Source organism: Mus caroli, unplaced genomic scaffold (assembly GCF_978045245.1).
Source record: "Mus caroli unplaced genomic scaffold, Mus_caroli_1 scaffold_2, whole genome shotgun sequence".
NCBI classification, from domain to species: domain Eukaryota; kingdom Metazoa; phylum Chordata; class Mammalia; order Rodentia; family Muridae; genus Mus; species Mus caroli.
In genome coordinates this window covers 89,861,550-89,885,861 of record NW_028227257.1, presented here as the reverse complement: position 1 = coordinate 89,885,861, position 24,312 = coordinate 89,861,550, and the positions used below count along the sequence as shown (strand labels likewise).

The 24,312-nt window shown below is 40.7% G+C and overlaps 1 protein-coding gene across 2 annotated transcripts in view; it reads left to right on the top strand.

The window, feature by feature from the left end:
• Positions 1 to 24,312, top strand: part of Nup160 (nucleoporin 160) — a 63,083-nt gene that overhangs the window by 11,394 nt on the left and 27,377 nt on the right. Inside the window, exons 8-18 of one of the 2 annotated variants that reach the window (XM_021183053.2) lie at positions 8,938 to 9,015; positions 9,707 to 9,804; positions 12,527 to 12,611; positions 14,700 to 14,768; positions 16,948 to 17,031; positions 17,245 to 17,415; positions 19,049 to 19,148; positions 19,453 to 19,618; positions 20,137 to 20,264; positions 20,867 to 21,027; positions 23,762 to 23,895. In XM_021183053.2, the coding sequence (XP_021038712.1) occupies positions 8,938 to 9,015; positions 9,707 to 9,804; positions 12,527 to 12,611; positions 14,700 to 14,768; positions 16,948 to 17,031; positions 17,245 to 17,415; positions 19,049 to 19,148; positions 19,453 to 19,618; positions 20,137 to 20,264; positions 20,867 to 21,027; positions 23,762 to 23,895 (1,274 nt within the window). Of the gene's footprint in view, positions 1 to 8,937; positions 9,016 to 9,706; positions 9,805 to 12,526; positions 12,612 to 14,699; positions 14,769 to 16,947; positions 17,032 to 17,244; positions 17,416 to 19,048; positions 19,149 to 19,452; positions 19,635 to 20,136; positions 20,265 to 20,866; positions 21,028 to 23,761; positions 23,896 to 24,312 lie in introns of those variants that run through there. The other variant, XM_085834709.1, reaches the window with a different exon arrangement.

Here is a 24,312-nt window from a genome sequence, read left to right as displayed (position 1 = left end):
GTAATCAAGTAATAAATAGCCGTTTGTCGTGCGTTTGGCATGGTAATGTGCATTCTGTGTAGCAGCACTTGCACAGGCTTACTGTAATCCTAACAGACAGAATGTGTCTCCCCTACTTATTGGAGCTCTCATTCCGCAGGCTAGGTTTTTGTCCTGCTTGGAAGTCTGATTGGGCTCTGCTGAGCTTTCCCTATTTGAGGCCTGAGACCCTACCCCTCATTCTCCACAGTGGAAATTCTCATAACAGGGCTGATACAGTGGCTTAGTGGGTAAAGATACTTACCTTCATGCCTGACAACCTGAATCAGATCTTTAGGACATACACAGTAGAAGAGAACCTCCTTAAAATTGTTCTCTGAGTGACCTGGCACATGGTACAACATACACAAATACTAAGTAAATAAGAAATAAGATTAATGAAAATTAAATAAGCCTGGGCTTGTAATATATATTTAATCCCAGCATTCAGAGGCTGAAGCAAGAGGATTGCCATGGTTGTAAGGCCACACTGAGGGACATCGTAAGACTGTCCAGAAGGAAAAAACTGGAATAAACTCACTTTTGTCACAAGTCATTTGAGAAACTCATGCACTCAACTGGAATTTTCTGGATTTTGTTGTTTTGTTTGGGCTACATTCAACAGTACACATTTTACTTTGCTACTTAGTATGCACTTTTGTAATGATAGATATATAACAGGATAAATTTTTAACAGGATAAATATATAACAGGATAGATAATTTTTTTAATAAAACATTTCTTTTTACTATAACAGATACCACAGTAAATTGGTGAATTCTAATTCTTTAGGGAGTTATTGTGGCTTTAAGTTCTATTGTGTTTTTTGTTTGTTTGGTTGGTTTTTTTTTTTTTTTTTAATTAGGTGTTTTCCTCAATTACATTTCCAATGCTATCCAAAAAGTCCCCAATACACTCCCCCCCCCAGTCCCCCACCCACCTACCCCCACCCCTTGGCCCTGGCATTCCCCTGTACTGGGGCATATAAAGTTGGCAAGTCCAATGGGCCTCTCTTTCCAGTGATGGCCGACTAGGCCATCTTTTGATACAAATGCAGCTAGAGTCAAGAGCTCTGGGGTACTGGTTAGTTCATAATAATGTTCCACCTATGGGGTTGCAGTTCCCTTTAGCTCCTTGGGTACGTTTTCTAGCTCCTCCATTGGGGGCCCTGTGATCCATCCAATAGCTGACTGTGAGCATCCACTTCTGTGTTTGCTAGGCCCCGGCATTGTCTCACAAGAGACAGCTATATCTGGGTCCTTTCAGCAAAATCTTGCTAGTGTATGCAATGGTGTCAGCATTTGGAAGCTGATTATGGGATGGATCCCTGGATATGGCAGTCTTTAGATGGTCCATCCTTTCTTCACAGCTCCAAACTTTATCTCTGTAACTTTCCATGGGTGTTTTGTTCCCAATTCCAAGAAGGGGCACAGTGTCCACACTTTGGTCTTCGTTCTTCTTGAGTTTCATGCGTTTAACAAATTGTATCTTATATCTTGGGTATCCTAAGTTTTTGGGCTAATATCCACTTATCAGTGAGTACATATTGTGTGAGTTCCTTTGTGAATATGTTACCTCACTCAGGATGATGCCCTCCAGATGCATCCATTTACCTAGGAATTTCATAAATTCATTCCTTTTAATAGCTGAGTAGTGCTCCATTGTGTAAATGTACCACATTTTCTGTATCCATTCCTCTGTTGAGGGGCATCTGGGTTCTTTCCAGCTTCTGGCTATTATAAATAAGGCTGCTATGAACATAGTGGAGCATGTGTCCTTCTTACCGGTTGGAACATCTTCTGGATATATGCCCAGGAGAGGTATTGCTGGATCCTCTGGTAGTATTATGTCCAATTTTCTGAGGAACCGCCAAACTGATTTCCAGAGTGGTTGTACCAGCTTGCAATCCCACCAACAATGAAGGAGTGTTCCTCTTTCTCCACATCCTCGCCAGCATCTGCTGTCACCTGAATTTTTGATCTTAGCCATTCTGACTGCTGTGAGGTGGAATCTCAGGGTTGTTTTGAGTTGCATTTCCCTGATGATTAAGGATGTTGAACATTTTTTCAGGTGCTTCTCTGCCATTCGGTATTCCTCAGGTGAGAATTCTTTGTTCAGTTCTGAGCCCCATTTTTTAACGGGGTTATTTGATTTTTCTGGAGTCCACCTTCTTGAGTTCTTTATATATATTGGATATTAGTCCCCTATCTGATTTAGGATAGGTAAAGATCCTCTCCCAATCTGTTGGTGGTCTTTTTGTCTTATTGACGGTGTCTTTTGCCTTGCAGAAGCTGCGCAACTTTATGAGGTCCCATTTATCAATTCTCGATCTTACAGCACAAGCCTTTGCTGTTCTATTCAGGAATTTTTCCCCTGTACCCATATCTTCGAGGCTTTTCCCTACTTTCTCCTCTATAAGTCTCAGTGTCTCTGGTTTTATGTGGAGTTCCTTAATCCACTTAGATTTGACCTTGGTACAAGGAGATAGGAATGGATCAATTCGCATTCTTCTACATGATAACCGCCAGTTGTGCCAGCACCATTTGTTGAAAATGCTGTCTTTTTTCCACTGGATGGTTTTTGCTCCCTTGTCAAAGATCAAGTGACCATAGGTATGTGGGTTGATCTCAGGGTCTTCAATTCTGTTCCATTGGTCTACTTGTCTGACGTTATACCAGTACCATGCAGTTTTTATCACAATTGCTCTGTAGTACAGCTTTAGGTCAGGCATGGTGATTCCACCAGAGGTTCTTTTATCCTTGAGAAGAGTTTTTGCTATCCTAGGTTTTTTGTTGTTCCAGATGAATTTGCAGATTGCCCTTTCTAATTCGTTGAAGAATTGAGTTGGAATTTTGATGTGGATTGCATTGAATCTGTAGATTGCTTTTGGTAAGATAGCCATTTTTACAATGTTGATCCTGCCAATCCATGAGCATGGGAGGTCTTTCCATCTTCTGAGATCTTCTTTAATTTCTTTCTTCAGGGACTTGAAGTTCTTGTCATACAGATCTTTCACTTCCTTTGTTAGAGTCATGCCACGTATTTTATATTGTTTGTGACTATTGAGAAGGGTGTTGTTTCCCTAATTTCCTTCTCTGCCTGTTTATCCTTTGTGTACAGAAAGGCCATTGACTTGCTTGAGTTAATTTTATATCCAGCTACTTCACCGAAGCTATTTATCAGGCTTAGGAGTTCTCTGGTGGAATTTTTAGGGTCACTTATGTATACTATCATATCATCTGCAAAAAGCGATATTTTGACTTCTTCTTTTCCGATTTGTATCCCCTTGATCTCCTTTTGTTGTCTAATTGCTCTGGCTAGGACTTCAAGTACAATGTTGAATAGGTAGGGAGAGAGTGGGCAGCCTTGTCTAGTCCCTGATTTTAGTGGGATTGCTTCCAGCTTCTCACCATTTACTTTGATGTTGGCTACTGGTTTGCTGTATATTGCTTTTATCATGGTTAGGTATGAGCCTTGAATTCCTGATCTTTCCAAGACTTTTATCATGAATGGGTGTTGGATTTTGTCAAATGCTTTTTCAGCATCTAACGAGATGATCATGTGGTTTTTGTCTTTTAGTTTGTTTATATAATGGATTACATTGATGGATTTTCGTATATTGAACCATCCTTGCATCCCTGGGATGAAACCTACTTGGTCAGGATGGATGATTGTTTTGATGTGTTCTTGAATTCGGTTAGCGAGAACTTTATTGAGGATTTTTGCATCAATATTCATAAGGGAAATTGGTCTGAAGTTCTCTATTTTTGTTGGGTCTTTATGTGGTTTAGGTATCAGAGTAATTGTGGCTTCATAAAATGAGTTGGGTAGAGTACCTTCTGATTCTATTTTGTGGAATAGTTTGTGAAGAACTGGGATTAGATCTTCTTTGAAGGTTTGATAGAACTCTGCACTAAACCCATCTGGTCCTGGGCTTTTCTTGGTTGGGAGACTATTAATGACTGCTTCTATTTCTTTAGGGGATATGGGACTGTTTAGATCATTAACCTGATCTTGATTTAACTTTGGTACCTGGTATCTGTCTAGAAACTTGTCCATTTCATCCAGGTTCTCCAGTTTTGTTGAGTATAGCCTTTTTTGTAGAAGGATCTGATGGTGTTTTGGATTTCTTCAGGGTCTGTTGTTATGTCTCCCTTTTCATTTCTGATTTTGTTAATTAGAATACTTTCCCTATGCCCTCTAGTGAGTCTGGCTAAGGGTTTATCTATCTTGTTGATTTTCTCAAAGAACCAGCTCCTCGATTGGTTGATTCTTTGAATTGTTCTTCTTGTTTCCACTTGGTTGATTTCACCCCTGAGTTTGATTATTTATTGCCGTCTACTCCTCTTGGGTGAATTTGCTTCCTTTCGTTCTAGAGCTTTTAGGTGTGTTGTCAAGCTGCTAATGTGTGCTCTCTCTAGTTTCTTTTTGGAGGCACTCAGAGCTATGAGTTTTCCTGTTAGAAATGCTTTCATTGCGTCCCATAAGTTTGGGTATGTTGTGGCTTCATTTTCATTGAACTCTAAAAAGTCCTTAATTTCTTTCTTTATTCCTTCCTTGACCAAGGTATCATTGAGAAGAGTGTTGTTTAGTTTCCACGTGTGTGTTGGCTTTCTATTATTTATTTTGTTATTGAAGATCAGTCTTAGTCCGTGGTGATCTGATAGGATGCATGGGACAATTTCAATATTTTTGTATATGTTGAGGCTTGTTTTGTGACCAATTATGTGGTCAATTTTGGAGAAGGTACCGTGAGGTGCTCAGAAGAAGGTATATCCTTTTGTTTTAGGATAAAATGTTCTGTAGATATCTGTCAGATCCATTTGTTTTATAACCTCTGTTAGTTTCACTGTGTCCCTGTTTAATTTCTGCTTCCATGATCTGTCCATTGGTGAAAGTGGTGTGTTGAAGTCTCCCACTGTTATTGAGTGAGGTACAATGTGTGCTTTGAGCTTTACTAAAGTATCTTTAATGAATGTGGCTGCCCTTATATTTGGAGCATAGATATTCAGAATTGATAGTTCCTCTTGGAGGATTTTACCTTTGATGAGAATGAAGTGCCCTTCCTTGTCTTTTTTGATGACTTTGGGTTGGAAGTCAATCTTATCAGATATTATAATGGCTACTCCAGCTTGTTTCTTCCTACCATTTGCTTGGAAAATTGTTTTCCAGCCTTTCATTCTGAGGTAGTGTCTATCTTTTTCTCTGAGATGAGTTTCCTGTAAGCAGCAAAATGTTGGGTCCTGTTTCTGTAGCCAGCCTGTTAGTCTATGTCTTTTTATTGGGGAGTTGAGTCCATTGATATTAAGAGATATTAGGGAGAAGTAATTGTTGCTTCCTTTTATTTTTGTTGTTAGAGTTGGTGTTCTGTTCTTGTGGTTGTCTTCTTTTAGGTTTGTTGAGGGATTACCTTCTTGCTTTTTCTAGGACGTGGTTTCAGTCCTTGTATTGGTTTTTTTCTGTTATTGTCCTTTGAAGGGCTGGATTCGTGGAAAGATAATTTGTGAATTTGGTTTTGTCGTGGAATACTTTGGTTTCTCCATCTATGGTAATTGAGAGTTTGGCTGGGTATAGTAGCCTGGGCTGGAAATTGTGTTCTCTTAGTTTCTGTATAACATCTGTCCAGGCCCTTCTGGCTTTCATAGTCTCTGGTGAAAAATCCGGTGTAATTCTGATAGGCTTGCCTTTATATGTTACTTGACCTTTTTCCCTTACTGCTTTTAGTATTCTATCTTTATTTAGTGCATTTGTTGTTCTGATTATTATGTGTCGGGAGGTATTTCTTTTCTGGTCCAGTCTATTTGGAGTTCTGTAAGCGTCTTGTATGTTCATGGGCATCTCTTTCTTTAGGTTTGGGAAGTTTTCTTCTATAATTTTGTTGAAGATATTTGCTGGTCCTTTGAGTTGAAAATCTTCATTCTCATCTACTCCTATTATCCGTAGGTTTGGTCTTCTCATTTTGTCCTGGATTTCCTGGATGTTTTGAGTTAGGATCTTTTTGGATTTTGTATTTTCTTTGATTGTCGTGCCGATGTTCTCTATGGAGTCTTCTGCACCTGAGATTCTCTCTTCCATCTCTTGTATTCTGTTGCTGATGCTCGCATCTATGGTTCCAGATTTCTTTCCTAGGGTTTCTATCTCCAGCGTTGCCTCAATTTGGGTTTTCTTCATTGTCTCTACTTCCCTTTTTAGGTCTTGGATGGTTTTATTCAATTCCATCACCTGTTTGGTCTGGTTTTCCTGCAATTCTTTAAGGGATTTTTGTGCTTCCTCTTTAATGTCTTCTACCTATTTAGCAGTGTTCTCCTGCAATTCTTTAAGGGATTTTTGTGCTTCCTCTTTAATGTCTTCTACCTGTTTAGCAGTGTTCTCCTGTATTTCTTTAAGTGTGTTATTAAAGTCCTTCTTGATGTCCTCTACCATCATCATGAGATATGCTTTTAGATCTGGGTCTAGCTTCTCTGGTATGTTGGGGTGCCCTGGACTGGGCGAAGTGGGAGTGCTGGGTTCTGATGATGTGAGTGGTCTTGGTTTCTGTTAGTAAGATTATTACGTTTACCTTTTGCCATCTGGTAATCTCTGGGGTTAGTTGTTATCGTTGTCACTGTTTAAAGATTGGAGCAGACGCTGTGTTCCACTCACCAGAAGTCTTAAGATCCTGTGGTGGGTGTCGTGGGTAGCTGGCGGGTGTCAGCTGACCCTGCCCCTAGCTACCCCGGTGCTGGTCAGTCCGGAAGAGGCTTGTGGCCCTACTCAGGCTGGTTTTCTGCCTCCCCAACCAAAGCAGTCTCAGGTCCCGCGTGATTGGACTGGAGCAGAAGCTGTGTTCCACTCACCAGAATTCTCAAGATCCTGTGGCGGGTGTCAGCTGACCCCGCGCCCCAGCCACCCCGGTGCTGGTCAGACAGGAAGAGGCTGTGGCCCCACTCAGGTCGGCTTTCTGCTTCCCTTACTAAAGCAGTCTCAGGTCCCGCGAGATTGGATTGGAGCAGAAGCTCTGTTCCACCCACCAGAAGTCCCAAGATTCTGTGGCGGGTGTCGTGGGCAGCTGGTGGGTGTCAGCCGACCCTGCGCCCTAGCTACCCCATTGCTGGTCAGACCGGAAGAGCTGTTTGTTGTTTTTTGAGACAGACTCTGTAGTATCACTGGCTGAACTGGAACTTAGAGATCCAAGTGCTCGGATTAAAAATGTGCAACATTTTTTAAATTTTGGTCTTATACATACACATTTGTACTGTCACTGAACTATACCTTCATCCCCTACATAGACCTTTTACTTTTATTTGTTAAGATTTATTTTTGTGTGTCCATATGTGTTTGTGTGAGTATGCACACACATGTGGACAGGTGACATAAGAGTCTAGAAGATGTCAGGTCCCTTGGAGCTGAAGTTAGCGAGCTGTCTGGTACAAGGGATGGGACCCAGTTTCCGTAAGTCTTCTTATCTGCTAAGCCATCTCCAGCTACCCTACATATTTCATACACCTCTTTTTCTCAGAAGACAAGCCAGTGTTTATTTTTTTCCCTTATAGCTTGCTTGTGACACTGGGACTATAACTTAGTGGTAAAACTACCTACAATGAGTAAAGTCCTAGGTTTTAATCCCCACTACTGGGGGAAAAAATTATAATTTTCTCTTTCTAAAAATAACATTTTTTAAAGCTAGGCATGGTGGCACATGCTTCTCATCCCAGCACTTGGAAGGCAGGGACAGTCCAATCTGAGCAATCTGAGTTTGAGGCCAGCCTGGCCTGCATAGTTCCAAGACAACCAAAGCTATATAAATAGGTCTTGTCTCAAAAAAAACTTTTTTTAAAAAGCGGTTAAAGGAGGGTGGTGACAAGATGACTAAGTGGGTCCCAGTGTTTGCATCCATGCCTGACAGCCTAAGCTTGGTTCCCAGAACCAATTCCTGCAGGTTGACCTACACACACACTTGAATCCTCATACATAAACTAAATAAATGTAAAAGATTTTAACTTACTGTGAGTACTTGCCTACTTAAAAGACACAGGACATTGCATTGTCAGTGCACAGTGAATTTTCTTTAGTAAAAATTGTCAAAAATATTTTCATAAGTATCTTGTGCCTTAATTTCCTTGTTTTTGTTTAGTCTTTTTTTTTTTTTTTTTTTTTTTTTTTTTTGGTTTTTCGAGACAGGGTTTCTCTGTGTAGCCCTGGCTGTCCTGGAACTCACTTTGTAGACCAGGCTGGCCTCGAACTCAGAAATCCGCCTGCCTCTGCCTCCCAAGTGCTGGGATTAAAGGCGTGCACCACCACGCCCGGCTTAGTCTTTTCATCTAATGTAAGGGATTGAACCCAAGGCCTTGCACACTTAAGTCAATGACTCTACCACTGAACTAAACCTAGACTTCAACCGTTATTTACGAAAAATACTTTTATATGTTTATATAATTTATACATAGTATTTATATTTTGTATATTATGTATTTTAAATTTGCACACGTGTGTGGGAAGTTTTTGATGGGAGTAAAGTTTCAATTTTGCAAGATGCAGCGTCCTGCATATGGGTAGCACAGCAATGTCAATATATATAAACTGCATTCTTTTTTTTTTTTACGATTGATTTATTTAATTTATGTATGTGAGTATACTGTAGCTGTCTTCAGACACACCAGAAGAGGGCATCAGATCCCATTACAGATGGTTGTGAAGTTGCTGGGAATTGAACTCAGGAAGACCAGTTAGTACTCTTAACAGCTGAGCCATCTCTCCAGCCCTCTATAAACTGCATTCTTAAAAATGGTTAAGATGGAAACTTTGTTATATTTTAGTTAAGTTTGGTGGCACACACCTGTATTCCCAGCACTCAGAGACAGGAGAATTGTGAATTCTCTCCTTAGAAGAATAACATGGTGATTGTATGAAGTAATGAACTGTTAACTTGCTTTTCAACAGTTCTGCGTTTTCCAGTTGGTGAGCACTGAGAATAATCGCTATAGTTTAGATCACATTTCTTCCCTGTTCACTTCTCAGGTAAGTTAAACCGTCCTGTGCATTTCACACAGGTGCAGGAAGGAAGTGTTGGCCATACCCTGGGGAGGTTGCTTGCCCTCTAACCATAGCTTTTTTTTTTTTTTTTTAATCTGAGACAGGGTCATTTAAACATAGGAGTTTCAAACCAACTTAGCAACTTTCTGTAATTGCCAAGTAGAGTCTCACAGTAGTGAGACTGTCTCAAAATTCCTTACCCCCATTGTGTTTTTATAGGATTATATTCTTTTTTTGTTTTAAAGATTTATTTATTATATGTAAGTACACTGTAGCTGTCTTCAGACACACCAGAAGAGGGCAACAGATCTCATTACGGATGGTTGTGAGCCACCATGTCGTGGCTGGGATTTGAACTCAGGATCTTTGGCAGAGCAGTCAGTGCTCTTAACTGCTGAGCCATCTCTCCAGCCCCAGGGTTATAGTCTTAAGGTACTTCATATATAGACGATTGAGAGCCCAGCATGTGGGTGCCGGGAATTGAACCAGAGTATTTTGTGAGAGCAGCCAGTGCTCTGAACCATCTCTCCAGCCCCTCTTCATGCATAGAAACAGTTTAAGTTGGATTTTATCAAGTTCATGGGGCATGTTGTGCTGTCATGCATTTTGTTCTCTTGTCAATACAAACTTAGTCTCTGCTCCCTTTTCTTTCTTTCTTTTTCCCATTTCTTCCTAGGAGACACTAGTCGATTTTGCCTTAACCTCAACGGATATCTGGGCCCTGTGGCATGATGCTGAGAACCAAACAATTGTGAAATATATCAACTTCGAACAGTATGGAATATTTAACCTTTCTCTTCCTATGTTACCCTAGACAGCGCCATACTGAGATGAGACCTTTTCCGTGTAGAGCCAAATATTTAGTTCAAAGGATTCTGATGTGTTTGTCTGGATTTTGTGGAAATCAAATATGCTTAGGATTGAGCTAAGATAAAATAGCATATTTCTTAGGAGAGGTACCCCCAAAACAGTAGCAGTAATTTGGAATCTCACTACTAATACTCTAATGTCCTTATGCCCACAACTTAACAAAAACATTGAAGTTCTTTTTTATTCTCAATCTCCTTAAATAAAGATCAAAGATAGATTAAATTAGTATGGTTATTTGAAACTTTTTAAAATAGGAAACTTTTCTCCTTCTGAAAAAATGAGCTTCAGGGCTCAGAATCCGGCTCAGTGAGTAGGGTGCCTTCCTTGCACTCAGAGCCCAGCGCCTCATACAAGCATGGTTGCAGTTCCAGAAGGAAGGAAGTAGAGGCAAAGGGTTAGAAATCCAAGGCCATCTTCAGCTACATAGTGAGTTCAGGGCTCCCCTGCAATATGTGATACCTTGAGGGAGGGAGAGGGAGAAGGAGAGTGCGAGTAAGAAGCAAAAATGAGCTATAGAACAAAACTAGTATTTTAGGATGAAAAGTTGTATTGCACAATTTTTTTAAGATTTATTTATTTATTATATGTGAGTACACTAGCTATCTTCAGACACTTCGAAAGATGGTGTTAGATCTTGTTACAGATGGTTGTGAGCCACCATGTGGTTGCTGGGACTTGAACTTGGGACCTTCAGAAGAGCAGTCGGTGCTCTTAACCACTGAGCCATCTCACCAGCCCTTGTATTGCACAATTTTATGTTTTGATAACCTCTACTGTTAGATATACTTTATCTATTATACATTGGTTTACTTTTAACTTTTTAGCTGTGGTCTCGGAGAAATGGCTCAACAATTAAGACTCAGACTGCTCTTAGAAGGGGTTGAAGTTGAGTCCCAGCACCCCTGTAGGGTGGCTTATAACTAACTGCCTGGGACTCCAGCTACAGAGGGTCATAGCCCTCTTGCTTCCCAGGACACGTACACTCACATGGACACACACATATCATATATGTGATTCAAAAATAGTGTTAAATTGTTTTGGTTCTCAAGGGTTTCTCTGAATATCCCTGACTGTCCTGGAACTCCTATAGACAAGGCTGACCTCAAACTCAGATCCATCTGCCTCCCCAGTGCTGGGGTTAAAAGTGTGTGCCACAACACTGAGCTTAATCTAAAAAAAATTTAATATTTACAAATATATTTATAAACAGATTTAAACTTTCTTTTTGGTTTGTCGAGACAGGGTTCCTATGTATAGCCCTGGCTGTCCTGGAACTCACTTTGTAGACCAGGCTGGCTTCAGAAATCCACCTGCCTCTGCCTCCCAAGTGCTGGGATTAAAGGCATGCGCCACCACGCCCGGCTTTAAACTTTTTCTTAATGAAATACATAACCACTGAAACGCTTCATTGGCCTTTGGCTAAGATCAAGTGTGAAGCATCTCCTTTTAAGATTCCTTTAAGAACCATTTAAAAAAAAAAAAAAAAAAAAAAAAAGAACCATTTAAACAAATTGAACCCTCAACATTAAACTTCAGAGTAGAATTACAAGGTCTATTCTGATCCTAAGCCAGACCTTGAAAAATACTAGTTTAATTCTTATAGGTATCATTCAAAACCATGAGCTTGGAGCTGAGCACAGAAGTACATTGAGAGATTGAAGCCACTTAGGGCTACAGGGTACAACCACAGCTTATCAAACAAGAAGGCCTGGGCTCTGGATTCAGGGTTTCCAGCAGCTTACCAGCTGTGAAAGACCTTAAAAGGACTTATTTCCTCAGCTACAGATTGAAGGTAATACATTCTTGAAGGAGATTGTAAGGCAAACATGAATAGAATAGTGTCAAGAATTGCATCTTACATAATATCTAGTAAATTTAAGTACATAGTAAAAATCAGCTGTTTGTAGATTTATATTTCAGGTTTTAAATTGAGGATGCTCCCTGTTAAACATAGAACTTTGGGTCTGGGAGATGGCTCATTTGGCAGTGTTTGCGATGAATTTATGACGACCTGAGTTTTGATCCCCAGTTCCTATGTAAAAGCAAGTCAGTTGGGGCAGTGCGGGCTTAGAATTGTGCACTGGTAAGGCAGACGTGAGGATTTCTGGAGCTTGCTGACCAGCATAGTTTAGCTAAATTGATGAACTCTGGATTCAGAGAGAAACCCTGTCTCAAAAAGCTCAGGTCAGGGGCTAGTGAAGTAGCTCAGTAAGTGGAAGTGCTAGCTGTAGGGGCTAACAACCAGAGGGAGTCTCCAGAACTCCCTCTGGAAGGCTAAAGCAGACACTTGGAAGAGACCCTCTGACTTCCATACAGCTATTGTGGCACCTGTGTAACTGGTATCTCCACACAATAATAATAATAATAAAATACGTAGATCATTTAAAACAAGGTGGAGAACAGTTGAGGAAGACATTGAGCATTGAGTCCTGGCCTGCACGAGGACATGCACACCTTTGCGCCTGTGCAGACACGCAGACAGTAAGGACAGATGCAAGGACAGTAAACTGCTTAGTGATAAAGCTGTGGTTGGTTGCAATGGGTTCTCTGATGAGGCCATTCCTGCTCAGATACTGCCAACGTGTGTAGACAGTGTTTGGTAAACTTTTGAACGTTTTTTCTGTAGTAATGTTGCAGGTCAGTGGAATCCAGTGTTTATGCAGCCTCTGCCAGAAGAAGAAATTGTCATCAGAGACGATCAAGACCCCAGAGTAAGTATGAAAACTGTTACTGTAGGAACCACTTGCATTAGTTTTTACCCTGAGGTCATTTGAGTGAGAAGGCAAATACATTGGCTTATGCAGCTGAGATGTTCAGCGTCTGCTCTCAGATAGGGCTGGCAGAGTATTTTCAAGACTTCATCTCTTTATTCTGCTTCCTTCCTGTTTTTGATCTCAGATAGTACCTCTTGCCTTACAAAGTCTACATTCTGTGTGTTTAGCTGTCTTGGAGGAGACAGCTATACCTCAGTCCTATGTCCCTGTGATGAATTGGCATCGCTGGGTGATATGTTAGTTCCTAGTGTGTTCACTGATAGGAGTAAGTGCTCTGGGCCAGTGAGACACGCATGCACACAGTGCAGAGACAGAGGTCAGAAGGTAACCCTTCAGTCCTCTCTCTTCACCATGTGTGCCCAGGAGTGGAACTGTGGTCATCAGGCCTAGTGACGAGCACCTTTACAGAGTCACCTACTGAGCCATTTTGGTGGCTGAGAATTTTATGTCATGTGCATGGGCATCTTTTCCTTGCATGTATGTATGTGCCCCCTGTGCTCACCTGATGCCCAGGGTTCAAAATGGAGTGTCAGATTGCCGGGAACTAGAGTGATAGATGGTGGTAAGCTGCCATATATGGGCTAGGAACCAAAACTGGCTCCTCTGTAAGAACAAGTGCTCTTAACCACTCAGCCGTCTCTCCAGCCCCCAAACCTTTCATTTGGCATAGTAATTATATACATTTGTGAAATATAGCATGACAATGATTATGTAACATGTAACAATCATATTTTAGTAATTAGTAGTTCCATCTGCTTAAACATTCTGTGAAGTTCAGATCAATTCTGAAGACTATAGCTTGATTGTAGAGGACTTGCATATGCCACACCTGGGTGCAATCTAAAGCACCATATCAGGGGTTTAAAAATCTGATAAAGAGCTGGGTAGTGGGTGCAGGTCTTTAACCCCAGCACTTAGGAGGCAGAGGCAGGCAGATGTGAGAGTTCCAGGACAGCCAGGGCTACACAGAACAACTCTGTCTCGAAAAACAAAACAAAACAAAAAAAAAGTTCTGATAAAGATAATATGCAATAAAGCATAATAGGCCAGTCTCCATGTTTTCAAAGATATCTTTAGGCTAAATAAAAGAAAGTTTCTTGCCGGGTGTGGTGGCGCATGCCTTTAATCCCAGAGGCAGGTGGATTTCTGAGTTTGAGGCCGGCCTGGTCTACAAAGTGAGTTCCAGGACACCCAAGCCTACACAGAGAAACCCTGTCTGGAAAAAAAGAAAAAAAGGAAAAAAAGAAAAAAGAAAGAAAGTTTCTAGTTGATCCTTAGTGAGCTAAACTGAAATGACCAAGATTTCCGCTCCTGGAAACCCCACTTTAAGTATCTGAAATTGAATGTTGTTCGAGTGTTACTCCTTAGAGTTCCTTGGTAATGGTTACTTATTACTACAGTTAATAACGACTGGCGTCACACCCTGATGTTAGTAGCCTTTTGTTCCATTGTACTCATGTTGTCACCCACCGAGAAGCTCAGCAGCAGGAAAGAACCTGGTCACTCAGACTTGATGCTTAGAAGCAAATCTGGTTCAAGACTTGTTCAAAACAGTGAGGCAGCATGGCAGCTTTCTATTCTACTCTATACTCCTGTGAGTTTTCTGCACTTTAAATTTTGATTTAGCTTACCTGTTGTCACTTTCTTTTATTTGTGAGTCCTTGTGAAGATGGTTTTGAAATCAACTTGTTCTAACTGCTCTTTACCCTGTCACCACCAGGCTGGGTCCACCCTTTGTATTTAAGATTGACAGCTGTCACCTTTGTTTTTCAGTGGTACCCAGTAGTGTTCTATAAAAATGTGTACCATTCAGGCGGATATAGCAGCTTGACCCCCAAAGCATTGCAGTCTCCACTGTAAAAGCATGTCTCTGCAGTACAGCTTATTGTTGCTCAAGTGTAGAAGGGCAGAGTGTCCAGTTCATGGAGTAGAAATCCACATGTTGGATTCACACGATTCCTTTGTATTTTTCCCAGCTTCATCTTTTTCAGAATCATAGTAGCTTTTGTTTTAATTTTCTAATAGGAAATGTATTTGCGGAGCCTTTTTACACCAGGACACTTCATAAATGCAGCTTTATGTAAAGCTTTACAGGTGAGCAAGAAAATATCTAATGTTTACTTCAAATTATTCCTGATTGTATTGCTGGATGGTATAATTGAGTGTGTGTGTGTTTATAAATACTATTGTAATTTGTTTTAACATTCTTTACACAAAATAAGAATCCTGGCTGAGAGATAGGAGTAGGAAATTCTTTCCCAAGTAATTAGGGGAGCATGCCACAGTGCAGATTGTATGCCAACACTATTGTAAACAGAAATTACTCTACACTGCATGTAAGCTTTATCCTTGAAAGAGATTTAAAGATTAGTTTTTAAGTTATTTATGATTGGTTATATTGTCGTTTATACCCTTTGTTAGTATAGTGAGTGGCCAAGTTCTGGGTGCAAAGTCTCGGTGACTCAGAGTATTTTAGCTTCAAGCTCTGTGTGATAGATAATGCATGACCACAGTCCCAGGACTCAGGAGGCTGAAGTAGAAGCGTACTGAATTGGAGGCAGCTGTCTGTATTGCATAGTGAAACTGTCTCAGAAAATATTTTATTTTCAGTCATGACTTAAACGTTGTTCACTATTTTACAAAAAGTATTTTATTGTTATTTTTGTGTAGTTTTTGAGGCAGACCTTGAACTTTGGATCCTTCTGCCTCCACCTCCCTGTAGTTGGGATTAATTGTGTACACAGCAGATCCACTTAAGATCCTTACCATTGCCGGGCGTGGTGGTGCACGCCTTTAATCCCAGCACTCGGGAGGCAGAGGCAGGCCAATTTCTGAGTTCGGGGCCAGCCTGGTCTACAGAGTTCCAGGACAGCTAGGGCTACACAGAGAAACCCTGTCTCAAAACAACAACAACAAAAAAAATTCCTTACCATTTTTCTAAATATAAATAAACAATTTCTCTTCTACTTTCTTCTCTTCCCCTTTCTTGTTATTGTGAGTTTTTTTGGTTTTTTAAGATTTATTTTATTTTGTGTTATGAGTGTTTTGACTGCATGTGTATCTGTGTACCACATGCCTCCTGTGCCTGAAGGAGTGGTGAACAACTATGGATACAGAGACTTGAACTACTAGTCCTTTGCAAGAACCACAGCAAGTGCTATTACCACTGAACCAATTCTGCACAGCACACAGCCTTTTGTGTGTGTGTATGGGCGGTGGGGGAGACAGGGTTTTGTTCTGGTAGTCTTGGCTGTCCCAGAACCAGCTCTGTAGTCCAGGCTGGCCTTGAACTCCCAGAGATCCACCACCATCTCCTGCATGGTATTGTGTTTTAAAGACAATCTGACTATATAGCTAAGACTAGCTTCATATTCCCCATGTAGACCAGGTTGGCTTTGAACTTTGATCTTCCTGCCTTGATTTCAAAAGCACTACAATTACTGGTGTGACAGTTTACAGGCCTTTGACTTTTCTTCAGGCTAGGAACATTTGTTTGTTTATCTGGTTGCTATGTGTTTTCTGTTTTCTCTCTGATAAAACTACATAATTACTCCGGAGTAAAGTGTTCTGTTTAGTTTCTTCTCATCATCATTTTGTCCTTGTTCATAATTACTAGTTGGGTTGTTTTTTGGTTTGGATTGGGAGGGTTGTTTGTTTGTTTTGTTTGTTTTTGAGACAGGGCTTCTTTCTGTAGCCCTGACTTTCCTAACTCGTGCATCTTGCTTTGTACACCAGGCTGGCCTCAGACTCAGATCTGCCTGTCACTGCCTCTTTAGTACTGGGATTAAAGTTGTGCACTGTCACACCCAGCAATAATATGCAGTTGTATAGTAGCACTTTTCATAGTATCTAGTATATAATTAAGATATAAAAACATAATTAGTGCAGTTACCAAACTCCTGCTGAACTCTTTCCTAGGGGAGTACCCACCATCATCCCTAGCTTTCTCTTATGTGTGGTCCTGGGCTATGTGTCTTTGACATCCCATAGACCTTTCTCTCCAAATGGGCAATAGTTATTTTGATTTTAATTGATTTTTTTAAATGGTCTATGTACTTCATTATAATTCTTTTGGATTCAGATTTCTGGAAGTTATTCTGGTTCTGAACTTTGTTGTTGCTGCTAGAAATCATCTGTGCAGTATTAGAGCAGGAGGGACTCCTGACATTTCTGAGGTTGCTCTGTAGTTACATATTGCCTTAGGGACTTTTAAGCCAGACTTCCTTCAGTGTGAGTATTTTATAATATTCTGAAATATTCCTTTTAATTTTAGATTTTCTGCCGAGGTACCGAGAGGAACTTGGATCTTTCATGGAATGAACTAAAAAAGGAAATTACTTTAGCTGTTGAAAATGAGGTGAGGTGTGGGAAAGAGTGGGAATGATAATGTTGTCTGTCTAGTTGAACTGTCAAACTTGATCATTTTTATCATGGTAGCAGAAAGTAGAAATGCTTAAGCCTTTTCATTAGGGAGTTTGATAGATATTTACATATCCCATGGGATTTAATGCATAAGAAATATTTTGTAAAGAAAAACCCCCAAAAGGTTTCACTTTTCTCTGTTTGTCAGCTCCAAGGAAGTGTGACTGAGTATGAATTCTCCCAGGATGAATTCCGCACGTTACAGCAGGAATTCTGGTGCAAGTTCTATGCCTGCGTTCTCCAGTATCAGGAAGCCCTCTCCCACCCTCTCGCTCTACATTTGAATCCTGTCACAAACATGGTGTGCCTTCTGAAGAAAGTAAGGGAACTGGAGCATTCAGAGCTCCTCTGCAAAGTTCAAGGAGACTATATTGATGCACGTTGAAATTACAAAAACAGCACAATGACTCAGGCCTGTATATCCTAACATTTGAGAGACTACATGGGAATGCCCTTAGGATCCCAGGTCAGCCTCTGCTTCAACAAACAAAAACAACAATGGTGATAACACAAGAATTTCAGTATTTCCTTCACCCATACTCATTATTAGCTTCGATTTTGGTGACAGGGTTGGTTGGTAGCTGGGTAGATCTTAGTGCCAGGGATTGAATCTGAGCCTATTCATGCTAACAAGCACACATAATGCACTGAACTGAATCTCCAACCCCAATTTGCTTTTCTGCATTGTTTTTGTTTTCTTCCTCCTCTTTTTCCTCTTCCTCTTCTTCTTTTTCTTCATTTTTTTTTTCCTGAGTCACTGATGCCTTGATATCTGTAAATATTTCAGCACACATTAACACAGATACTGGAACTGGAGACATGGCTTAATGATTAAGAGTGCTTGCTACTAGCCGGGCGTGGTGGCGCATGCCTTTAATCCCAGCACTCGGGAGGCAGAGGCAGGCGGATTTCTGAGTTCGAGGCCACCCTGGTCTACAAAGTGAGTGCCAGGACAGCCAGGGCTACACAGAGAAACCCTGTCTCGAAAAACCAAAAAAAAAAAAAAAACCAAAAAAAAAAAAAGAGTGCTTGCTACTTCTACAGAGTAACCTGATTCAATTCCTAGCGATCATGCCAAGTGGAGATTACTTGTAACTCTAGCTGTAGGGCGTGAAGCACCATCTTCTGGCCATTTCCTTGCTACCTTAAGACTATATCTTTTTTTTTTTTTTTTTTAGATTTATTTATTTATTTTATGTATGGTGAGTACATTGTTGCTGTCTTTAGACACACCAGAAGAGGGCATCTGATCCCATTACAGTTGGTTGTGAACCACCATGTGGTTGCCGGGAAGTGAACTCAGGACCTTTAGAAGAGCAACCAGTGCTCTTAACCACTGAGCCATCTCTCCAGCCCCCATCTTTTTTTATATTGTCTTTTGATTTAAATTTGTTGTTTCCTCACCATTCAGTGTCTAAGTACATTCTGTAGATTTTAAGTTCAGTCTGTAAAGTCTTTGCCTTACAAGCCGAAAGACCCTAGCACCCATGAAGAAATGCCAGTTATAGTTGTGCATGCTTATGGTCGCAGTGATGAGGAGACAGAGACAGCTTGCTAGTCAGTCTACCCTAATTCGTGATTTCCAGGCCAGTGAGAAACACTGCATTCCGGGGAATGACAAGCAAGATTATCCTGTAGGCATACACACACACATCACCACTCAGATGAACACAGATACAGGTAAAAAATGGAAGACTTAGCTCACAATATTGTTCTTTCTTTTTGTGTCTCTGCTGAGAGTCAAACCTAAGGCCTGCATGTATTAGGTAAGCCCTTTACCACTGAACTGCATCCTCTAGCCCCTTCCAAGTGTTAAAAAATGACATGGAAAATTATGTGTACATATTCTATATAGCACAATTTGTTGTCTATATGATACATTATGGATTATGAGTTACATGTTTCTTTTTTAATTATTTAAAAGAAAATAACGGAAAGGTTTGTACTTGCAGGGGTATCTGTCTTTCCTGGTGCCATCTTCCTTAGTAGATCATTTGTATCTCCTGCCCGACGAGCACCTTTTGACGGAGGATGAGACGACCATATCAGATGGTAATCATTTTTCTATCTAATTGACCCCCTCCCAATGTGAATCTTATATTTTACTTCAGTTAAACATTATCAATTACCACTGCGACCTGTCTTGATGAGTTTACCTTACTCACTGAAGATTTTTTTTTTAAGCTGGAGAGTCTTAAATACATATGCTATGGAAAAGGGATTCTTTCTATCTAATTACAGATGCCTCTTTTAATGTATTAATCAATAGACTTTCATGGTTTCAGCCATCGATTTAATGTATTAATCAATAGACTTTCATGGTTTCAGCCATCGATGTTAACATTCTCTCTCATAGATGCAGATGTGGCACGGGATGTCTTATGTCTTATAAAATGCCTCCGGATGATTGGAGAGTCTGTTACCATGGACATGGCAGTTTTGATGGAAACCAGTTGTTATAACTTGCAATCTCCAGAGAAGGCTGCAGAACACATTTTGGAAGATTTGATCACTATTGATGTGTAAGGAGAATTTAGGGTAAAGTACATTTCCTAATGGAATTCGGCAGTGTTGTTATCACAGATTTTAATATATGGTCAAGTATATAAAAAGTCATGGTTTAATGTTAAAGTAATTTTCCTTGATTCTAAATAGGGTTGGGTGTGTGTGTGTGTGTGTGTGCGTGCGTGTGTGCGTGCACGTGTGTGCGTGTGGAAGAACCTGACCTTGTACATTCTAGGCAAGTGTACTACTCTGAAGCCCCTGTTTCAGATGTTACAGAGGGCAAATGAAAACAAATTCATAAAGTATTATACTTCTGTAATCCCTTAAATAAGCATGATGTTTAAAAAAAAATACACAAGTATTTTCCTAGAATTCATTTTGTGGGTCATTCCTAAAAAGTTGAGAGTGATTTAATGTGGACTCTTGAGTGTCTTGTGTCAGAATGATTTTCTCCACTACTTTACTGTGAGCAGCACACATAGAGCCTGTCTTAAATGTTGTCAGTAGTAACGGGAATTTTCTAATTGTCATGTAGAGAAAATGTGATGGAAGACATTTGTAGTAAACTGCAAGAGATCAGAAACCCTGTCCACGCCATTGGACTTCTTATACGGGAAATGGATTATGAAACAGAAGTGGAAATGGAAAAGGGGTTTGATCCAGGTAACCAAGGAAACAACAAGTGTGCTTTACAGAACTCAGTGGTGTGGGCTCGGAGGTTAAGAGGATGCACTGTTCTTCCAGAGGAACTGAGTCTACTTCCACGTCAGGTGACGCACAGCCAGCCCCAGAGGAATCTGACATCTCTGGTCTGTGCTACCTGCACTCATGTGCACATACCCACATACAGACACACACACATAGTTAGAACTAACAAAGCCAGGCATGATGGCCACGCCTTTAATCCCAGCACTCAGGCAGAGGGAGGCAGATCTCTGAGTTCCAGACCAGCTTGGTCTGCAGCATAAGTTCCAGGCCAGCCAGGACTACACATAGAAGATCCCTGTCTCAAAAAAGCAGAATTAAATGATACATTTAATTCCAGTTTTCCTTCTAAATTTATTACATTTGTTTATTTTATTTTATGTACATATATGCACACATGCTATGGTACATAGACAGAGCTCAGAGGACAACATGTAGGGATCAGCTTTTCCCTACCGTATGGGTCCTGCGAGTTAATTCAGTTTATCAGGGTTGGCGGCAGGTTCCTTTACCCACTGAGCCATCTTGCCAGCATTTAACTCCATTTTTTCTTGTTACAGCTCAGCCTTTGAACGTTCGAATGAATCTTTCCCAGCTCTATGGTAGTAGCACAGCAGGATATATTGTGTGTAGAGGTGTGTATAAAATTGCCAGCACTCGATTCCTGATCTGCCGAGACCTCTTGATCTTACAGCAGCTATTAACAAGGCTAGGAGATGCAGTAAGTACTACTTGAGGGAAAACTCACTTATAAACTCTCAAACTGCATAGTCTAGAGACTTGTCTGTATTTACTGCTTTCCCCTGAGCTTAGCCTAAGCAGGGCTCTGCAGATACCAGCTGAGAGGAGTAGTGGCAGTTCCTTTTCTCAGAAGCAGCTTACAGAAGGCAGGCTTTGTCCTGACTTGCTGTGTGGAGGTGTAGTCTACTGTGACTTGAGGAGTGAAGTGACTGGTCGGTCACATGGCGCCCACAGTCAGGAAACAGAGGGAAAGCTGCCTCTCAGCTCACATTATGTGTGCAGTTAAGATTTAAGAAAAACATTTTAAATAGAGATTATAAATGAGGGCAGTAGATAAAGAGAGATGCTTAGAAAGAAAGATACCCAAGAGTGTGGTATGGGGTTTTCTAAGAGAGGGCTGCTAGTTATCACTTTGTTCCTTTTATTCAGTGTTCAACCCAGCCAATGGAATGGTCTCAGCTACAGTCAAGATGGACCACCCCTCTTGCTTTTATTTTCTTTAGTTTAACCTTTTTATAAACCCAGAGGTATATTTCCCTGATTCTAAATCTCAAGCTGACAAAATTAATCATCATATAAATAGAAATAAACAGAATGCACTTGGACTGTCTGAAGCAGATTACTGTTGCTAATCAGAAAACAGAAAACACATAGCAACCAGATAAACAAACAAATGTTCCTAGCCTGAAGAAAAGTCAAAGGCCTGTAAACTGTCACACCAGTAATTGTAGTGCTTTTGAAATGAAGGCAGGAAGATCAAAGTTCAAGGCCAACCTGGTCTACATGGGGAATATGAAGCTAGTCTTAGCTATATAGTCAGATTGTCTTTAAAACACAATACCATGCAGGAGATGGTGGTGGATCTCTGGGAGTTCAAGGCCAGCCTGGACTACAGAGCTGGTTCTGGGACAGCCAAGACTACCAGAACAAAACCCTGTCTCCCCCACCGCCCATACACACACACAAAAGGCTGTGTGCTGTGCAGAATTGGTTCAGTGGTAATAGCACTTGCTGTGGTTCTTGCAAAGGACTAGTAGTTCAAGTCTCTGTACCCATAGATGTTCACCACTCCCTCAGGCACAGGAGGCATGTGGTACACATGCTTATTTAGTATTGTAGAATTTCCGCAGATCTGCTCCTGCTATCACTCTAGATGCGATAGCAGAACCCCAAGTGTAGAGGATAGGGCTGCCCTAAACACAGTTTTGAGTGTGCAGCATTTGCGTCTGTGATCCTTTCTGCTCCTTTCTATGCTTCTTTTCCATCTTTTCTTTCTCGTGCCACCAGATTCTGTTGCCATCAGAATCCTGGTGGCTTTATAGACCATGAGTGTACTGTATAAAAGGTTACTTTTTTTCTCACAATTGAATCGTTTTATTCCCTGGACACCCTGGGGTTGAAGATCATGTGTCTCTGAGTTGACAAAGGCATTTAACTCTGGCAAGGAAATGGGCAGGTTAGGCCAATCCATGTTAATGTATAAAGAGCCAGAAGGCTCATATGGCTCCCAGAGTGTTTATATCTTCTTTTTTAATTGTTTATTTTTAAAAAATACTCACCGGGCGTGGTGGCGTACACCCTTAATCCCAGCACTCAGGAGGCAGAGGCAGGCGGGTTTATGAGTTCGAGGCCAGCCTGGTCTACAAGTGAGTTCCAGGATAGTCAGGGCTATACAGAGAAACCCTGTCTCGACCCCCCACCCCCCCAAAAAAAAAAACCACTCATTTTTTTTTTTTCAGCTAGGTAGCAGTGGTGCACACCTTTAACCCAGCACTGTAGAGTCAGAGGCAACTGGATCAATAAATGTTCATTGTAGAACCTTTATGAAATGCATATATGCTACAAAACAGTCATCTATAGTCGTACACACAGTAGTAAACACTGCATTTTGTGTGCCTATGTAGTTTTTTATTTTGTTTATAAAACTAGAACATATTAGTATTTTAGTAGCTACCTAGTACTATTTTAACTTACTCAAATATTCTTTTTGGCTATCTAGGATATTGCTGTTTTCCTTTTTTTCTTTTTGGCAGTTATCAGGAGTTAAAATAGGGTTGCTTATAGCCTCAAACTCACTATGTAGCTGAGACTATTCTTTAACTCCTAATCTTCCTGTCCCCATGTCCAGATGCTAGGAAAGTAGCCATGGACCCCCAACACTCTCCTACCAGGTCTTTAACTGTCTCTAGAGTGAGTTCTGAGAAGTAGAGTTGATGGTCACACGCTTTACACATTAAGACCTCGGGTGGTATTGACAAATTTGCATCTGTTGGTCATAACTTATTTTCACATAAACTGCAGCAGCAACAACAGAAGAGACTTAGATTTCTCTGTTCCTTTATTTCTTTACACCATCAGCTTTCCTGAGTCAGAAAACTGTTTTGAACCACGTGTGGTGATGCAGACCTCTCAGCACTCAGGAAGAGAGGCAGGAGGATCTCTGTGAGTTTAAGGCCAGCCTGGTCTACATAGTGGGTTCTAGATAGCCAAGACTATGAAAAGAAGCCTTGTCTCAAAAAAACAAAAGAAAAAGAAACTGTTTTGGTTCATTGGTAGTGGTTATATTTGTTTTGACCCTTAGTGTTCAGCAAAATACTCACTAACTGCTACATAAAAATGTAGCATGTGTATTGCCTCTACACTGCTGTTCCCTTTATTGCTTTATTGCTTTGTTTGACCTCTCCTGAGTTACCATTCCATCTTTGCTGTCATAGGTGATCTTAGGAGCTGGTCAGCTCTTTCAAGCTCAGCAAGACCTGCTGCATCGCACAGCTCCCCTGCTCTTGTCTTATTACCTCATTAAGTGGGCAAGTCAGTGCTTGGCAACTGATGTCCCAGTTGACACACTGTGAGTTTCATCTTTTTTTTTTTTAAGTTATTTAAAAATAGGTTTTTGGGTTTGTTTTTGCCGTTAAGAATCAGAAAGATTGAGACTGGAGAGATAACTCAGTGGGTAAGAGCTCCAACTACTCTTCCAAGGATGGGGGCTCAACGTCCAACACCCACAGGATGGTTCACAACTGTCTGTAACTCCTGTTGTAGGGTAGTCAGTGTCCTGCTTTTACCTCCACTGGCACTGCACAGACATGGTGTACAGGCATAATATACAGGCAAGACACCCTTACCCAAAAAAAAATAAAATTTAAAAGTAATTATATTTATTTTAAAGAAGAGTTGAAATGTTTAGGTCTTCCATGTTTTTAACAGTTGAGTGTAATTTATCAAAAAGTAATACTTTATTTTATATGAACATACACAAAATGGT